We start from the raw sequence: 19958 nt of genomic DNA on the forward strand, positions 1-19958 counted from the left end.
AATACATGAAGGAAATTTGTCCTTTGTCTATAATGAGATATTGCAGATATTTCCTCCAGTTTGTTATTTGTGTTTTTTTGTTTACTTTAATTATGATGCAATATAGTCAAATTTATCCTTTTTCCAATGGTTTCTGGGTTTGGGGTTAAACTCAGAAACGTTTTCCTCATTCCAAGATTATTTAAAAAACAGTATGGGCCGGCCCCATGGAGTAGCAGTTAAGTTCGCACGCTCTGCTGCTGGCGGCCCAGGTTTGGATCCCGGGCGCACACTGACGCAATGCTTGTCAGGCCATGCTGTGGCAGCGTCCCACATAAAGTGGAGGAAGATGGGCACGGATGTTAGCTCAGGGCCAGACTTCCTCGGCAAAAAGAGGAGGATTGGCATGGATGTCAGCTCAGGGCTGATCTTCCTCACACACACACACACAAAAAAAATAGTAATTATCCTACTATTCATCCTAATGATTTATTATTTCACTTTTTTACATTTTAAATATTTTGTTCACCTGGAATACATTATGGCATAAGGGATGAGAATAGGTATCCAACTTCTTTTTTCTGGGTTGCTATTCAGTTGTTCCAACACCACTTTTAGTGATTGAGGCTCTTTTTAGATGTTATAAGTTCGACTCAGAAGTGGCAATAACTAATGAGCTCAGAATTAGTGAAACAAACCCCCAAATTAGGGGTTTTAAGGACACTAAAATGCATACAGCTGTAAAAGCACAGATCCGGGAGTCAGATATCCAGCACATGTTAAGCATATTAGCTATTACTGTTGCACATTCTGAGAAAGAGAAAGTAGCAAAACAGGGGCTTCTTTATTTATGATTTTCTTGTGTGTGAGGAAGACTGGCCCTGGGCTAACATCCATGCCCATCTTCCTCTGCTTTATATGGGATGCCGCCACAGCATGGCTTGACAAGCGGTACATCAGTGGATGCCCAGGATCCGAACCCGCGAACCCCAGGCCACTGAAGCAGAGTGCACACACTTAACTGCTGCACCACCTGGCCAGCCCTATTTATGATTTTTATGACATTTAGGTTTCTGACGAAGATCTAAAAATGGATCACCTCCAATTCAGTTAAAATATCTAAATATACACTATATAATAGAGGTGTTAATAACAATAAGCATTTATATAGCATTTTACAGTTTTTATAAAGTGACTTCACTTACATCAATTTACTTCATCCTCATAACTACTCTGTGAGAAGATAGAGATAATAATTCAGTGATGGTAACTTGTCCTTTTGCTTAAAGTAACTGGCAAAGCCAAACTCAAACCTAGATCCTATGTTTCTAAATGCTGCTCACACTGCCTTCATACTCGACACCAAGTACTTTTATACAAAAATAAATGAGAATACCTACTCTCAAGGAACTTGAAGCAGTCTGTCAATTAAACATTCAGATTGATCACATACTTAATTCTAAGCATGGAACAAATACATAAAAGTATAAAGCATGGTCCCTGGCCTCAAGAAATCTTCAAAGGTCTACAGTAGTTAAAAAAGCAAGACTTGGGGGACTGGAAAATAAACCTAAAGAGCAGGAATGGTGTCTTATCTACTTTGCCCATGGCTTATGCTATTTACAGCCGTTATAACTAGAATGTATCACTAGCTTAGTAAATAGTTGTTGGTTTCTATTACTGATTGAACCTTCTGGCCAGCATGAGATATGAAATAACATCAAACTCCATTCATTTTTCTCAGGGGCTGAACTTTTGTCTGTTACCAAAAACCAGCCAAACGATCAAATAGCTCTTAGACAATATAACAAAGGAAGTTTAGGCCCCACTTCTGGGCTACACCTACTGACTAAACATATTTCATAGCAAAATAAAGATTCTGAGCTACATTTCATTGCATTTCAAAGCTGCCGGAAGGTTATAAAACAATTTCAAGAACCGAATCCAATCCAACTGCCATAAAATACAACTATCATTCACTGTTGCTTTATTCCAAATTAAACATATCCTCTGCCTCCACCATAAGCAATTATCCATAATATTTCTCATCAACAGGCCTTTCTTTGTGTTGTTTCCTTCAGACACCTGTCAACTTGTCTTTTCTATAGGTCTTCCGTTTTTTTTAAATACTAATAATCGGGGCTGGCCCAGTGGCGTAGTGGTTAAGTTCGCACGCTCTGCTTTAGCGGCCAGGGGTTTGCGGGTTCGGACCCCAGGCACAGACCCACACAGTGTTCACCAGGCCATGCTGTGGTGGCGTCCCATATACAAAATAGAGGAAGATTGGCACAGATGTTAGCTCAGCGGTAATCTTCCTCGAGCAAAAAGAGGAAGACTGGCAACAGATGTTAGTTCAGGGCCAACCTTCCTCACCAAAAAACAAAAAGAAATAATAATACTAATAATCACTTATCTGCCACACACAATAAAAGTTCTTATTTTAATTTCTGAAATAGTTTAATAAATACTCAGAACCAAAGGTGAATAATAAGAGAAATTCAAGTATAAAAATAAACCCACTTTACAAAGTACAATTTTCTATCCTGCCACAGATAATTTCATTCCAGAGTCGGCATGCCCTATTCCCTAATCTATCCAGTGACAAGATATCTGCAATGTAGCCCCAAGGACTGGCACTCTTTGTAAAGACCTTGCATGGGCCGAAATAATTTTTAAAGGTTAACAAAAATCCCGAAAAGATTAGGTTTAAGTTTTAGTGGATGGTTACATGTTAAAGACGTTAAAGCCCTAAAATCAAATAAAAAGGAAAACTGAAAGTTGACAATAAACTAGTAAATACAAAAAACTTACAAAGCTGTGAGCACAGAAATTACATGCAGTGACAAGTCTATGCAATACTAAGGAGGCATTATCATTTTCGCTAGAGCAACAGGGCTTTCTTCAGTGGTTATTTATAGCAAAGGTTTGGTACAATGAAAAAGAATTTGTCATGAATTACCTCAATATGCCATAAATGTGGCTATATTCTAGGTCAAACCATGTCGGTATTACAGAAAGAACTACATAAGAGAAACCAGTACAATGCCTGCACACTGTTGAATCTGACACTAAAAAATAAAGAGCCATTTACAAGACAATTAAATTCAGCCCTTAATGTTGGCAATAGAATAAAGTTCCATTCTTTTTGAAGGGTAAAGACACTGTACTAGCCACTCAAAACAGATGGGCTTTGCACAACAATGTGAATTTAGTTAACACTACTGAACTGTACACTTAAAAGTGGTTCAGATGGTAATTTTATGTTTTTTTTGCCACAATTAAAAAACATGAGCTTCAAATTTCCCTTGTATTTTAAATGAATAATGGATTTATGAGTTATTGGGTGCTTATTATATGCCCATTACCATGGAGATGGAGGTAGAATATGAATAAAACCTAATTCTTCTTTTCAAGGAGCTCAAAGTTTAAAGATAACCAAAATTATGAAGTAGTCTTAAAATAATAATTTTCCATCACTCAAAAATAGGTGAGTATCCATTTACTCCTCCTTTCTTAAACTCACTCTCTGTCTCTCTCTCTCTCTGCACGTTCTAGTTGTACTTTAAAGTCTCTGATGCTTACAATGAAAAATCTGGGGATTCAAAAAGATCTGCTAGCCCCTGTGAAATATCCCAAATTCTACTCCCTTGTGTGCCTGAACAAAGAAAGTAACAATCAACAACGCTCCAGGCATCTCTGATAGGAAGAGATCTTTCAAATACTAGGGAAAGATCAAATCCAGTCTTCAGATATTCTTCTAAGCCATTGCCTCCATTCATTTCAGCCCAACACTTATAACTCTGCAAACCACTGGGACAAATTCTATCAAGAAGTAATTTCTTTTTTTTTTCTCTTTGGTGAGGAAGATTGACCCTGAGCTAACATCTGTGCCAATCTTCCTCTATTTTGTACGTGGGACACCACCTCAGCATGGCTTGAGGAGCCGTGTATAGGTTCGCAACCGGGATCTGAACCTGTAAACGCCAGCCCACCAAAGCAGACTGCACGAATTTTAACCACTACACCACCAGGCCGGCCCCGAAGAAGTCATTTCTATTTCAGTCCTGATTATCCTATTGCTGGACTGTTACAAAATCTATGGTCTATGTCATACAAATTGGTCTTAATTGTACAGTATTCTTTGTATTGTTAGCAATGAGTTCTTGTGCCACCAGGAAAACAAGTTTAATGGTAATCAAATCTTTCTATCTCCCCCAAAGAACAGGTTAATGCTTAGTAATAAATATTAATTTGAAATACATTTATTGAGCATCTCTTTTGTGTCATCACTGAATAGAATTTGTAGAAATGTAATTAAAAAGCAAAAGTTTTAAAGACTGAAACATCCTGCTTCATGTCCTGTCCTCTTGTGCCCCTTAACACAGACACACTTGAATTGATTAGACTTTCCATTCAAATTGTGGAAATCCACTTCCAAAATTCAAACAATTGGTCAACAGTAGCACACCTCTCCCCAAACATCCCTTTATACAATGAGACCCTCCATGACCAGATGTAGAAGTGCAACGATTCCCATCATTTCTGAGGTAGTGTTCATATCTGCAAAGAATAAACAGTAGCCCTTGAATAAGAGGGAGCTAAAAAGTGAATGGAATTGGTTGGTTTCCAACTAGCAAGAACTCAGAAGCAGCAATATTAGTATCTAGTTTTTATCCAAATCATTAGTATAGTGAAAAGAAAAAATAAGCACAATGGCAACTTTAAGCCATACGTTTTCCAGAACCTGATCTGAACCTGAGAAATGGCCTCTCAGCTCAGAAAGCCCTAGAAAACCTCTGCTTCCATTTTATGTTTCATGTGGGTTAATTTTTCTCTCCACTACCACATGGATCCTGATTGCAGAGAAAAACAGCCAGGGCAATCACAAGCTTCCGGGAGAATTTAGGAGGACAAAAATTAAACTCTGTTGTTGAACGGTTCTCTTTATAATACTGAAGCCACAATACATCATCACTAAATGACACAAGGAAAGCACACTCTGATACTGCGAATTTCTTTTACTCCACCCACCCATTACCGCCACCAAAAAAATTTAAAACAGGCTGAGCCATACAGAGTATGTTTGACCTGAAGGTATTCATGACACAGCAGCTTACTCTTGGAAATTATTAGCTTAACGGTGACTTAAAATACAGTTATAGGAAAAATAGACTATTCTAGGGGGGAAAAGGCAGGAGAAAAAAGACCAAACACTTTTTTTAAAAAGACAACAAATATATTCAGGCACAAGATCTGCATCAGAAACACTGTTTTCTTTCTTTTTTTTTTTAATTTTTGTACATTTGAAAAACTTACCCTGAAGAGATTTTCCCAATCCCTGGCCCAGCTTCCACCCATGTTTCTGGAGTAAGCGATGTCCAATATTATCCTGACAGACAGAACAGAGAGACAAACCAAAAATATTCCAATAATATATTCTTCCCTTCCTAGTGACATTTAAACAGGTGATGAGCAAGAGATAATTCTACATATATACATGCAAAAAGGTGCTAATAATAGGGTAAATGTGCCCAATAAAAGGGACATTAATGTAAAAAGAAATGCTGGCTAGTATTTTATATGGGAAGAACATAGAGGGTAAGGGTCCTTTCTGATGGTGTGCTGGGCAACTTTTGTACATAACACTTTAAAAGGGAGAAAAAAGGGAAGGGGAAAATGGGGAAGAATACATTTATGAAGTTTAAAACTAACATTAAAAAGCATAAAATCAAGGTACTTATACAATCATATCCACCACCTAGACAGCACCACTTTAAGATTTTTTTTTTTTTTTTAAAGAAAATCTACATTGTGTTTAGTTATTTTGTTTATGTGTCAGGCTTTCATGATACAAAGTAAGTTGTAAGTGTAAGACTGCCCCACCACTAGAAATGAAAACACAATCAGAGCAAAATCCAGGCTAGACTTGATTGGTTTTTTAATATATATATATATATAAAATATAAATATTTAACTAGCATGCAGCCAATATTAAACTGAAAAAACAGTGAAGTTAGTAAAACAAGAAATTAAATTGATTAAACAGAAAAATAAAATGAGCTCAAGCACAGACTGAGTGATGCATTTCAACATGTAATCTAACAAAAATGCTAAAATGTTAGGATGAAACAGGCCTAGCAATAAGTTAACAGTAAAGAACCATTAGTGCATGTAGGGGGGAGAAAACCAATATACATAATGTCTCATCTTCCTAGGAGCACACTGGAAAAAGTATTTCAATGTAAATTGTATGAAAAGACACCAGAAACAACAATTAAATGTCAGCTTTTATGTAAGGGTTCAAGATCTTAGAAACCTCTGCAGACCTTTGTCCAATGCTTTGCTTTTTTACAAATACTGTGAAGTACAGACACAAAGCTAAAATAACCACTAACTGTATTACATAAAATGATGCTACTCATCCAAAGGGAAACATTTAAAAATTATAAACACAAAGTGTTCTATATACATTAAAATGTAATTTTATAGTATTAATCTGGTATCACCATTTGAAAATAATCTATTTCCTGAAATCAATTTATAAAGTTGACAAAACCATAAATCTCTGAATTAAAATGAAAAATCTCATATTAAACTGCTTTTTATTTCTAGCTCCATATTCAATCATAAAATGCTCTTTGGAGTTATAGAGGAAAGAAAAATTATTATTTTATGGTTATCTTCTCTGACAGTAAGTTAGAAGAGAAAGATTAAGCCTTTCCAATGCTCTGTTAAAAAAAAAAAAAAGACAGTTTCCTTCTACAAGTTTATGACAGCGTGCAAACTGGAAACTGTGCTGAGCAGCTGATTATTTCTTTCATCGATCAGGGGGAAAAAAGATCAGGATACTTTTTTTTTTTTTTTTTGTGAGGAGGACCAGCCCTGAGCTAACATCCAATGCCAATCCTCCTCTTTTTCGCTGAGGAAGACTGGCCCTGGGCTAACATCCATGCCCATCTTCCTCTATTTTATATGGGACGCCGCCACAGCATGGCTTAACAAGCGGTGCGTCGGTGCGCACCCGGGATCCGAACCGGCGAACCTCGGGCCGCCACAGCGGAACGTGCGCACTTAACCGCTTGCGCCACCGGGCCGGCCCCAGATCAGGATACTTTTTTAAAAACAAAAATGAGGTGGGGCTGGCCCCATGGCATAGTGATTAAGTTCAGCCCACAGTGCTTTGGGTTCGCAGGTTCGGATCCCAGGCGTAGACCTACACCACTCATCAGCCATGCTGTGGTGGCAACCCACATACAAAATAGAGGAAGACTGGCACAGATGTTAGCTCAGGGTCAATCTTCCTTAGGGGGGAAAAAAAAAACATAAAAATGAGGCAAATGATAATGAAAAACTTGTTTCTAAAACAAAAGATACTATTGTTTTAAACATATATACACAAAATCATTATGGTAAACAAAAGGTCACTAGAAATTAGTTTTTGCTAGGAACTGAAACAATTAGAAAATGCTATGATTATGGGTAATCCCAGGTGATGACTTCCACATTATTAGACATCACAAAAACTTAATCCAACACTGTTGCCTCTTCTTCTTCCCTTCTCTCCTCACAGTGAATTGTGAGGAAAAGCATCCCCTTAACCAGTAGTGAGTGGCTAACTATTTATAAATAGCTTTATTGAAAAAAAAAAAAATCAGAAGTCTTAATACAAGTAATGTTGGCAGAAAATGAAAAGGTAAAGAGACCTTTATTATATTACTATGAAAATAAACTTACCTGTACATAAAATCCTTATTTCATATCATAACTTTTACACTGAATAACTATGGAAAGGACAAGGACAGCAGAATGACTCTAAGATTACGTCATTGGTTAAATTATTGTTTAACCTTTTAATAGCTAATGTTATAACTATTCTTGGCACAGAGATTTAGGGTACTAAACCATGCTGACAAAAATTGTTGCCCCCTTTTTTTTATTTAAGAAAACTCAATCTTTGGCTAAGTGGAGATGAGACATTATGCTGACTGTGTTATATCATGAATGCACTAAAATAAACAGACAGATGAAGCAGTATGCTATTTCCAAAAGCAGTGCAAGTGGAGTGAAAGCATTTCCATACGAACCTGGCTTTAAAAACTGGGCTGTCAAAAGAACAGTTAAATGTAACACAAAGTAAGAAACTGTCCAATCACTAATGGTCGTTTTTTTTTTTTTTTGTCTTGTTTTCAATTCACTGCTTGCAATTAATGTATTTATTAAAGAAGAGTGAAAGCATAAGTAAATTCACGAGTCAAGACCAGCTGAGAGATTCAAGAGCAGCGTGTTGTGACTGACAACAGTGAAAGGAAAAGCAAATGTTAAAGGGAGAGGGAGAAAAAAGAAAAATTTAGGGTTATACACATTAGCACCACTTTTACAAAACCACTCAAGATGGCTGTCACCTTCCCAAAAGATCTATTAATATAAAATGGCCGTGGCACTGCTCTTCTAAAACCATAGGTGAAAACTGTTCTTTAATTAAATCTACTTTCCCAAGTATGAATAGGGAAGAAAATGTCAGGGGTTATATTAAAATTAACATCCCACTCTATGTCCTTGTGATTATAACAAATACAACAGAAACAACAGACGTATCTCCCAGAAACTCTTCCCCTCACCAACCTCCTAGATTAAGTGAATGACTAATACAGAAAATCTGGACCTTTCCTATCATACCAGACTACCTGCTTTTGGAGGAAAACAGGCAGCTCTGTGACTCTGTAGAAAGGGCTAGTATTCAGTATGGTCCCTTTTCCTACCAAAAAAGAAAAAAATTTTATAAACACTAGCCAAAAATCCAACAGGCTTAAAGATGATGAGTAACGCAAGGAAGGCACACCAAAATACCTTATAACAAAGTAGAACAGAGAGCAGACTTGTCTACCTCTGAAATGATCAAAATGTTGACTGAACTTTCACTGAGAAAGAATAACAAACTCAACCACTAGCCTGTGAAAATAATTCATCTACTCTCCTTGTTTAGGGTTGTGATTTTGTCAATTATTCCCATGGATGCTATTAATAATAGAAAACTGAAGTAATTTATCGCCCAAACAGGTAACCTAGACATAACAAGGGCAATGAGCACTAAATTTACTTCTAAAATAGTAACAATTTACTATTTCCGTCACTATAATAGTGACTAAAAAAAAATCAGTTTTTATTTATTTTTCATTTTAGTAAATAAAATATATAACTTGCGGTTTAACTATAATCTCTTAGAACCAAAAATAAATAGTAGAAAATTTTTAACACAGTCTGGTTTATGACTAACAAAGGGGTATGATAGTGATAGGCTGTTTATAATTTAAATGCACACGGAAGAACTGCAGGGAAATACTAATTTTAAATTCATTAATAAAGCAACTGAACTTTGCCCAAGGGAGGTAGGCAACAAGCTGGTTTTCCACATGATTCATAAAGAGTTCTCACAACCTACTTGTTACTCTCTGTGCCCAAGATTCCAAAATGGTAGCAGTGCAGCATTTTCTTTGGTTAGGCATGAAGTTCTTCTTAATTCTGGTTAAATGATGAAGCTAAGCTGAAAACCCAAACTTTTTTCACCTAGATTACTTCAGCTGGCCTTTACTTTTTTTTTCTATTTCTAAACTTAAATGTATAATTAAAATGCTACATTTTCATCCTTTGTTCCCCTCTATTATATGTGTGAGAAAGGAGGATATAATTTTTACAAGGGAAGATCTTTGAAAGCAAGAAATGTGTATTAGAAACAACTACCAATATGCTGAAAACACAATACCAACAAAAATAAAAATAAAAAAAGGTCATTATTGTTTCAGCCATTCCTCAACATTTTTATGTATTAATTAAAAAGCAAGTAGAAAACTTTCCCAGGAACTTTTCTCTGCTCCATAAAGCTGTACACCATCACAGCAACAATGATCATTTTGGTTATAGCACCACGAATCTGTACAATGGGAGGCTGCCAAGACACAGATAAAAATTTGCTTTACTGTATGGGGCTGATTCCAAGTTTTTATAGCAGGAAACAGAATATCATGTTTCAAGAGAAAACTATACTACAATTATGTCAGTGACTATATTAATTCCACGCTGAATTTTCTTTTAGTTGACAGCCACATTCAATTTATACCATTGAGCCCATTTTCAACAGTGACAAAAATGGTAAGTCTCTTGAGTGGATTGTAAGCTTTGCTGATTGTGTATTAAAGACTCTATAAGCAAAAACCAAACGCTACTGGGTGAACCCATGCAAACAACAAGTTGTAAAAATTCCCAAAACAAAAAATCTATATAGCTCACTACAGATGACACAATGAAGACTAGAGAGAAAAGCCATATAGTAATGCTACACCATTCAGCTCCAAGAAGCAAGTTATCTATAGTGCAGTCCATGGATGGTCACTGCGAACTGTCAGATCAGCAGTCTTAGAGAATTACAGTTTGGAACTAGTGGAGTCCACAGATCTAAACAGATATGCAACATGACAAAACCCAATTATACAAATACCTCTAAAACCCTAGATGAGCAAAGTAAACATCAGCAACTGGAGTTTGAAAACTCACTTATTTTTAAAACCTGTTCAGTCAACCTGACAACTATAAAGACAGGATTTTAATCAGTCAGGTAGAACAAAGACCAACTAATGGGTAGTTTTATTTCCAACTGCAACAATGACAACATACTTTAAATCTATGACGTAGGCATTGTGCCTTTTTGTATAACTTATAATCACTCTCCCATCTGATTTCTCATATTCTTTCTGTGGTAAAGGTCATACAAGACCATATATCCTAAATCACACCAACCAATTCTTGGAACTATTGTGGAATCCTATTCTGGGCTATGGCTTTAGATTACGTTTTGTTTTCCAAATATTTTATCTTTAAGCATGTGGAGGTCATAATTATAATGGCTGGGACCTAAAAATCTCACAAAGCAATAAATTAAAATTCAAGTTCTAAAAAAGTTTTTTGCAATGAGGGTAAAATGTTAATATTTTCCACCTTCTCTTTAATTCAGATAATCAAGTTGTCTGGCAATTCTTTCATAATTTTCTTAGAATGGTGCTTTATTCTTGACCAGAAATTTCACTGAAATATATTTGGTTGGTTGGTTGAAAAAAGCGGGAGAAATAAAACTTTATAACAAAGATTACGAAATACTTTACAAATGCTGGATTTTGATGTGTTTTCAACATTTCCTGATCGAAACTGAATATCTGTATCCTCTCACCAACAAATCTAGGCTCCTAGTTTACTAAAGAATAATGAAGTTTACTAAAAGAATAATGCATTATTGCATCTCTGTATCTCATTTCCCATCCTGCCAGTTTGCAACAAACTTATTCCAGAACAAAAAGCCCTTAATCCTATACTCACAATAACCCTTCACACAGGCATATTCTTGGCACAAACCTGTGCAGAGACTTCCACGGTTACCAGCTGCTGCAGATTACCTTTGTTAAAAAAAAAAAATGACTAGACCTTTAGCTCCTGCAATGATCTGTAGACTCCCAAAGCTGCATTATTTCCAGCCACTTTTGAGTTGCATGCTGTAGCAAAACAGTCAGCATCTCTCAACAGATATTGCTGCAGAGAAAGATTTTAATTCAGCAGAGACTCTCTCTGTGTTAGAAGCAACACCATTTCCCCCTAAGAACAAGACAGCTCAATATAGCCAGCCAGCCATATAACTAATATATACTTATTTGGTGGGCATTCCTTAGGTGATAGCACACTTGGGGGTGGGGGGGAGGCACCACACTACCTACTTTGATGCCAATCATTTTAGGAGTTTCTTTAAAAACTTTAAATTTATCCCCAAATGATTTGGTAACTGAAATAAAATCCCTAACTTGCGTCCCACTTCTTTATAACACAATTTAGGCTATGAAGTTCCTCCTCCTATTACCTAAACTACCACATCACAAATAAAGCACATATTTATGTGTTTCGGGAGTAAACTTTCATTAGAAATATAATTTATTAATATACATCTCTAAATACATTTATTAAAAATACTAAATATCCAGTCCGAGTACCATACCATTTGCTGTTTTAAGTGGAGAAGATAAAACTATTTACTAAAAGGCATGTATCAGGGTTGGCCCCGTAGCATAGTGGTTAAGTTCACTGCGTCCTGCTTTGGTGGCCCAGGTTCATAGATTCAGATTCCGGGCGTGGACCTACATCACTCATCAGCCACACTGTGGCAGCAACCCACATATAAAAAATAGAGGAAGACTGGCACAGACGTTAGCTCAGGGCTAATCTTCTTCAGCAGGGGAAAAAAAAAAGGCATGTATCAATTCCACTTCTACTCATTGAGATTACTCAATAAGGATTACTCAGTCAGACTGTCTTCTAAAAGTGTTCTCCCTATGACATGCGCTAGGAAAAATTTTGGACAGTGTGAGAGGGAAAAGGGCATTAGTCGCACATGCCAAAAGAATGAATTCTCCAAAAACCTTAAAACATAGCCCTAAAAGAAGGTTTAAAAAATGTTAAGTGTCATCTAATTTAGTGCTTTTTAAAAATCTTTGTTGAGTACAGTAATAATGAATATTAGGCTGCAAATTTAGTCTAATTAAATTTCCTGCTACTGTTGAGTCAGAGTACCCACAGAATTATAGCTTGTATAAGAGTATTAACCAACCATGCACCTTGTAGAATATGGTACTTGGGCCTTGCTTCTGACAGCTATCTGTTCTTAAACTTCGGCACAAAGAAACATTTAAATTAAAATGGAAAAATGAAATTAGTTTTCAAGTACAAGATACTGATCTAGCCTACACAGTTCATTGTAAAATTCTGCCTTGTGATAATTCCCAAGATGACACAGAACAAGGCAAAAACTTCAGTGATTTTTAACTTAGCAAACTGGACTTGGCATTTTATCCTTAAGTCAAAACATAAGACTGGGCTTTCAGCACAACATCAGATGTGAATTCTCCCTCTGCAGCATTATCACATGCGTCATCAATTACTGCCATGCCTAAGTCTAGCATCATGCCAGCACATTAAGACAGAAAGTACTATATGCAGTGTTCACTGGACCAGAAGAACAGAAATAAGAAGGGGAGGTCGGGGAGAAAGAAACCCTAGAGAAGAAATTAAAAAAAGGCAGACCGTGCAATACAAACCAGATCATGGCTGCTTAGCTAATATGGGCCAACTGCTGTGGAAGAAAAATGTCGAACACCCCAAGTTGTGTAAATTTCTGTAAACATCTAAACATACACACAAACACACACAACACCAACCTAATTAGGAACATAAATATATGTTGATCCTTTACTATGTTACAGTTATGAAAATAAAAGCTAAAGTTAACATATCTGTGCTCTCTAAATTGCCCTATTTTCCTGAAGGAGGAGAAGCTAGTGTTTCTTACAGGGAGACGGGGGATGTCTTGACTCCGACAAAGATAAGGATTCTCTCTTTGATAATTTTTCACTAAAGTTTACCAATAACTCACTGAAACCCTTATTAAATATGTACATTTAAGCACAAATATTAAATACTGACAATACTGACAAGTTTAGACATTTTAACAAAGGACTGTGTAATCTGAAAATAAAGGGCTTTCAAAATGAAAATAATATTCAAAAACTAAGTTTTTTTAAAAAATTAAGAGTCAGGAAAATAAATCTCCTTGTTCAACTGCTTTGTGTCAATATCCAAAACTAAGCTGTGTGAAGAGAGGGAAAAAACCAACTTTTGACAAAAACCAGACATCTCTTAAGCTACAGAAACCAAATTTACCATGTTTCATAAAAGTCTGGTAAATAAAACATATTAGTCCTTAATTGTTCTTAATGGAACATTTCACACATGATTGTGCTGCCCAGAAAAGGTGAAGCTTTTAAAGGATCAAAATACATTTTACTCCTTTATTCAATTTACAAAAACACTAAACTTTAACTTGCTATCTTTAACAGAACATCACTATGAGCCAAAATGATATTTTTCCATCAAAATTCTAAATTGCTTCTAGATTTTTAAGACTGATTTCCCAACATATTAAATATTAGATTACATCCCAAACTCTATTTGATTACTGTTGGGCATGCAAAAAAACAGCTCTAAACTGTACTATAAGTTATTAAGAAGTTTAACTTCATTCACATCAAGTGTCACACGAACACTACCTAACTAGCTAGCTATGATCCAAAATTAAGCACTGATCATCTTACCGATTCTATAGGCTTGTCAAGTGATGCTTGTTCAATTTCCAAATGTCCTTCTTCATACTGATCAAAGTGATTACCCTGAAAAAACAAAACTACAGTTATTTTTCAAAAGCAATAAAGGCCAAAATTATTAATAACCTAATCAAACTAGGGGTTACTTTTAACTTTTCATTCCTTTAGTAGACAACCAAAAGTCAATAAGAAGGGGAAATAAGAAGGGGAGGTCGGGGAGAAAGAAACCCTAGAGAAGAAATTAAAAAAAGGCAGACCGTGCAATACAAACCAGATCATGGCTGCTTAGCTAATATGGGCCAACTGCTGTGGAAGAAAAATGTCGAACACCCCAAGTTCAGACTTTTCAAGATCTATAAAAACAATTTATTAGGAGTCTAGGTCTAATAACATGAACTCTATTTCCTATGACAAGCATTGAAGTTGATTAACTAAAACACTATCAACCATTTGGGATATCAACTCTTTCTTATACTGACTATATTAGGAAGACTGCAGAATCTTAAAAAACAAAGGGTCATACTGTGTTTACTTTTCATAAACTGTCTTGTACTAAAGAAAGTAAGTGATAGTAATAGAAGAACGCAAATAAAATTTGTTTTATAATACTGTTCAATGTTGATAATACTGCTTTTAACTAAAACTGCTAATGTTTATTCAACTTCAAATCAAGTGCTAATTCCCAAGCTCCAAGGAATTCAAAAATACAATCTCTTGACACAGTATCTCAAATGTAGCTATTCCTCAAACGATCTGCCAAGAGAGATAAAACATGCCTGTATAATGCCCTATTCGACCATAATCAAGCAAGCTGTCACTGCAACTAGAGTAAGTCAAAACAGTTCAATTGAGGATAGGTGCAGACAACTAGGAAGTTCTAATTGTGAGCTTTAATTTGGCTTTAAATCAGAATATCAGTTTTCAGGTTCCCTTCTTGTTACAAAACAGTGCATGAAGATTTGTGAGTCCTGAATGGAACTAAATCAAAAGACTAAAGACGTCAATCTAATCTAAATTAATTCAGTGTGTGGAGTGGTATGACAATTTGAATGTTAACCTAACAAAAAGTTACTTTGCTTTTTCAAGGTAAAATTTTAGTTGAGTAAATGAAACAACAATAGACAGCTCTAACATATAATTTGCCACACTGTATTATAAATATTAGGTTACTTGTTTCCCTCACCAGACTGTGAAGTCCTTAAGGACAAGAACTGAGTCTTATCTCTTAAAACCCTAAAACTTAACACGGTGGCTAAACAGTAGAGAACAATTAGGTGCTAAAATTGTGTGGTAGTGATGAGCAAGCTCTGAACTAGATAGTGATGGTGATAATGGTTGCACAACATTATTAATGCACTTAATGCCACTAAACTGTACAATTTAAAATAGTATAAATGGGGGCCAGCCCCATGGCTTAGCAGTTAAGTGCTAGCCCTCCGCTACTGGCGACCCAGGTTCGGATCCCGGGCGCACACTGACGCACCACTTCTCCAGCCATGCTGAGGTGGCGTCCCACATACAGCAACTAGAAGGATGTTCAACTATGACATACAACTATCTACTGGGGCTTTGTGGAAAAAAAGGAGGAGGATTGGCAATAGATGTTAGCTCAGAGCCGGTCTTCCTCAGCAAAAAGAGGATTGGCATGGATGTTAGCTCAGGGCTGATCTTCCTCAAAAAAAAAAAAAAAAAAGTAAAAATGGTAAATTTTATGTTATGTGTATTTTACCACAATAAAAATAAAAATAAAATTGTGTGGTAGCCTATTATTCAAAAGAAGAAAGGAATAACAGGACAGGAGTGAGTTTTCCAAAGAAAAAAAGCAAATATTAAAAATGGAATAGGATTTAAGAGCAGGTATTCCAAGAATGAGGAAAAGCAATCATCAACAAATACTAAAAATGAAAAAATAGCTATCAATCCTGAAAGTCTGTCTTAAATTAATCTCCAATATTTTGTCCAATGATCTCTTTAAAATAACACCTGCCTCTTGGCATTTTAACTTCTGTTGTAACATTTAAAAGTTTAACAGTTACTTAAAATGTGTTAACTGCAAAGTGCTTCTAAATTCCTAAATAATAAACATCCAAATACTTAGATTAACTCAAACCTCACAATATGATAGAACACCAATACCCAGCCAAATCTCATAACTCTTTCTTTCACTCTACGGTTCTATATGATATAATAATAAAAGAATAATCTCATCCTACCAACAATTGGTACTATTTTTATTTTATTTTTTGTGAGAAGATTAGCCCTGAGCTAACATCCGATGCCAACCCTCCTCTTTTTGCTGGGGAAGATTGGCCCTGGGCCAACATCCATGGCCATCTTCCTCTACTTTATTTGGGACGCTACCACAGCATAGCTTGACAAGCGGTGCATCGGTGCATGCCAGGGATCCAAACCTGAGAACCCCGGGCCGCTGAAGCGGAGCGAGAGCACTTAACCACTATGCCACCGGGCCGGCCCCTGGTACTATTTTTAAAGTGATTAAACCTTTATTTAACTTAGGACAACCATGTTTGAAATCAAAAGAGAACTGCCCCACACTGATCATTACCAAAGGTGATATACTAAAAGCACAAACACTGATTTTATTAGAGAACTACCAAGCAATTCTACAAAAAAAAAAAAAAAGGACATCTAGGAAAAGCCATTCCAGTTCATCCTTATTGCACAAGAAATCACTCAAGTTTTTCTAAACAGATAACGAATCATTAGCAAAATCTTTTAATCTGTAGACAAAGTCATTTTAGAAAAATCCTTCTGTATTGACAAACTACTGTCAATAAACACCAGGTTCCAAATGAGATGCTTAACAAATTTCTAAACACAGCTAGCTAAGTTTTCAAATCACTCTGGACCTATCAGATACAACACAAAACAGGATTAATAATACAGTTTGAGTCCAGAAAAAGATCCATACATTTATGATTAACTGATCTTCAACAAAGGTGCAAAGAGAATTCAATAGAGAAATAACAGTAATTTCAATCAATGGTGCTGGAACTAGGTATCCTTATGAAAAAAAGAAAAAAGAGCCTCAATCCATACTGCACACCATAATAAAAAATAACTCAAAATGTATCACAGACCTAAATAAAAACCTAAAATTATAAAGTTTCTAGAAGAAAATATATAGGAAAAATACTTTGTGACCGCAGGCTAGACAAAGATTTCTTAAGACACAATGCCAAAATACAATCTATAAAAGAAAAAATTGAAAAACTGGACTGGAAGAAAATATTTATAAATCTCATATCTGATAAAAGACTTGTATCCAAAAATACATAAAGAACTCTCAAAACACAATAACAAGAAAACCAATTTTAAAAGTGGGCAAAAGATTTAAACAAACACTTCACCAAAGAAGATAGACAGATGGCAAATAAGCACTCAACATCATTAATCATTAGGGGAATACCAACCAAAACTACAAGGTGATACCACTACACACTTATTAAAATGGCTTAAAAAAAAAATACTAACAATATCAAGTGCTGATGAAACTGCACTATGAAATTGGGAACTCTCATAGACCGCTGGTGGGAGTGTAAAATGGTACAGCCACTTTAGAAAACAGTTTGGCAGTTTCTTATGAAGTTAAACACACCCTTATCAAACAACCCCATCAATACTGTCCCTAGGTATTTACCTAAGTGAAAGGAAAAATCTATGTTCACACAAAAACCTGTCTGTGAATCTTTGCAAACTACTCAAATGTCCCTCAACTGGGAAATGGATTAAAAAAACGATGGCACACCCACACAATGGACTTATTACTCAGCAAGAAAAAGGAACAAACTAATCATATAAGCAAGAAGATGTATGAATCTCAAATGCATTATGCTAAGTGGAACAAGCCATACTCAAAAAGTTATTGTATGATCCATTTATATGGCATTCTGGAAAAGGCAAAACTAGAGGGGAAAAAACCGATCAGTGGTTGCCAGGGGCTATATACTGACTGTGGTGGTGGGTATACTATGATACATTTTGTTACAACTGGAAGAACTCTACACTTAAATGGATGAATTTCACTGCATCTTAATTATTCTCTCTCTCTATTGCTGAGGAAGAGTCACCCTGAGCTAAGATCTGTGCCAATCTTCCTCTATCTTGTGCGTGGGTCGTTGCCACAGCATGGCTGACAAGTGGTATAGGTCCATGCCCAGGATCCAAACCCACGAAGCCAGGCCGCTGGAGCGGAGCACACCGAACTTAACCACTATGCCTCAGGGGTGGCCCCTTAAATTTTTTTTAAATGAAAAAGGATGGGAAAGCCAGTATTTCTACATCTCCCCCCTTAAAAAAATATTTTTTAAGCATTAAAGAAGTTTAAATCCTGTCCTATAAACACATTATGCTGATGGTTACACGAATCTATACATGTGTTAAAATCCATAGAATTGCATATCAAAATAAAAGTCAATATTACTGATGATAATTTTTTAATTAAATAAAAATAAAACAAACTAGGGGCCAGCCCAGTGGCATAGTGGTTAAGTTCACGCACTCCGCTTTGGCAGCCCGGGGGTTCCCAGGTTCAGATCCTGGGCGCGGACCTATGCACCGCTTAGCAAGCCATGCTGTGGCAGGTGTCCCATACATAAAGTAGAGGAAGATGGGCACAGATGTTAGCCCAGGGCCAATCTTCCTCAGCAAAAAGAAGAGGATTGGCAACAGATGTTAGCTCAGGGCTAATCTTCCTCACCAAAAAAAACCTGATCAGTTTAGATGGGAAAAATTAATAATAGTGAAAGACACTGAACCATCTGAATTCAGAAACCTAAAAATTTTTAACCAAATGATCTTTTCAATGAAACCAATAAATTTACACACTAAAAAGTAAACGTACGCTGCTGGTATTTTTGACTAATTCATAGTCTGAATCTAAGATTGTTTAGAAAAGAAAGCTCAAGAGAAGAACTCAATTCTAACAATTTACTCCTGTGGTCCTGCTAAACCCTACATTTCTAACAGCTATCTTTTGAGTACCTATTAATAGGTATCAGGCACTGTGTACTTCACAGGCATTATCTCAGTTAATCCCCTCAATGATCAACAAGGTAAGCATCATTATTTCCATTTTCAGACATAGAATTCAGAAGGTGTAAGAAATTTGCTCAAAGTGACTTAAATAGTTAAAGAAGCCCAAATTCCAAACTCAAGCCTCTATAACTTCAAAGTTCATATTCTTTCTTTCTGTTATGCTACTTTGTGACTTTCTTTTTTTACAGGAGGAAAAGGCAAGAGGGAGAACACTGAGAGAAGAATATTACATTTTCCATAGCTATTACAAATTTAAAATGCCGATTATATTCACTGTAGAATTTCTCTAATATATTTTAAAAAGTATGGGCCGGCCCCGTGGTTTAGCGGTTAAGTGCCTGTGCTCCGCTGCTGGCGACCCGGGTTCGGATCCCGGGCGCGCACTGACACACCGCTTCTCCGGCCATGCTGAGGCCGTGTCCCACATACAGCAACTAGAAGGATGTGCAGCTATGACATACAACTATCTACTGGGGCTTTGGGGGGAAAAAAAATAAATAAATAAAATTATATTTTAAAAAGTAGAAACAAATGTCCAACAGGGGAAAAGTTTAATACTATTTTATTAATGCAACAATTAGGGAGTCATCATAAATGTTTTAAAACTATATGGAAATATGTTAATTTTAAGTTAAATAGAAGGGTAAAAAATTAAAAAGGTAATTCACTGATTACAACTGTGTAGACTATGTGGACAAGAACTAATAAGCAAGCAGTGTTCTGCAAATGTGA

General features: G+C 36.1%; 1 protein-coding gene across 5 annotated transcripts in view; it reads right to left on the minus strand.

Annotated features, from left to right (window-relative positions):
* The window catches only part of GPATCH8 (G-patch domain containing 8), an 85320-nt gene that overhangs the window by 50657 nt on the left and 14705 nt on the right, over positions 1-19958 (minus strand). For 2 of the 5 annotated variants that reach the window (XM_087441269.1, XM_087441271.1), the window contains exons 1-3: positions 14160-14240; positions 8064-8081; positions 5296-5368 (exon numbers count right to left, since the gene is read on the minus strand). Coding sequence is in view for 1 of the 5 variants with exons in the window: in XM_087441268.1 (XP_087297394.1) it covers positions 5296-5368; positions 14160-14234 (148 nt within the window). In the remaining 4 variants the exon portion in view is untranslated. Of the gene's footprint in view, positions 1-5295; positions 5369-8063; positions 8082-14159; positions 14241-19958 lie in introns of those variants that run through there. The other 3 variants (XM_087441273.1, XM_087441268.1, XM_087441272.1) reach the window with 2 other exon arrangements.

Source organism: Ceratotherium simum, chromosome 16 (genome assembly GCF_057802395.1).
Source record: "Ceratotherium simum simum isolate JZ-2026a chromosome 16, ASM5780239v1, whole genome shotgun sequence".
In the NCBI taxonomy this organism is placed as follows: domain Eukaryota; kingdom Metazoa; phylum Chordata; class Mammalia; order Perissodactyla; family Rhinocerotidae; genus Ceratotherium; species Ceratotherium simum.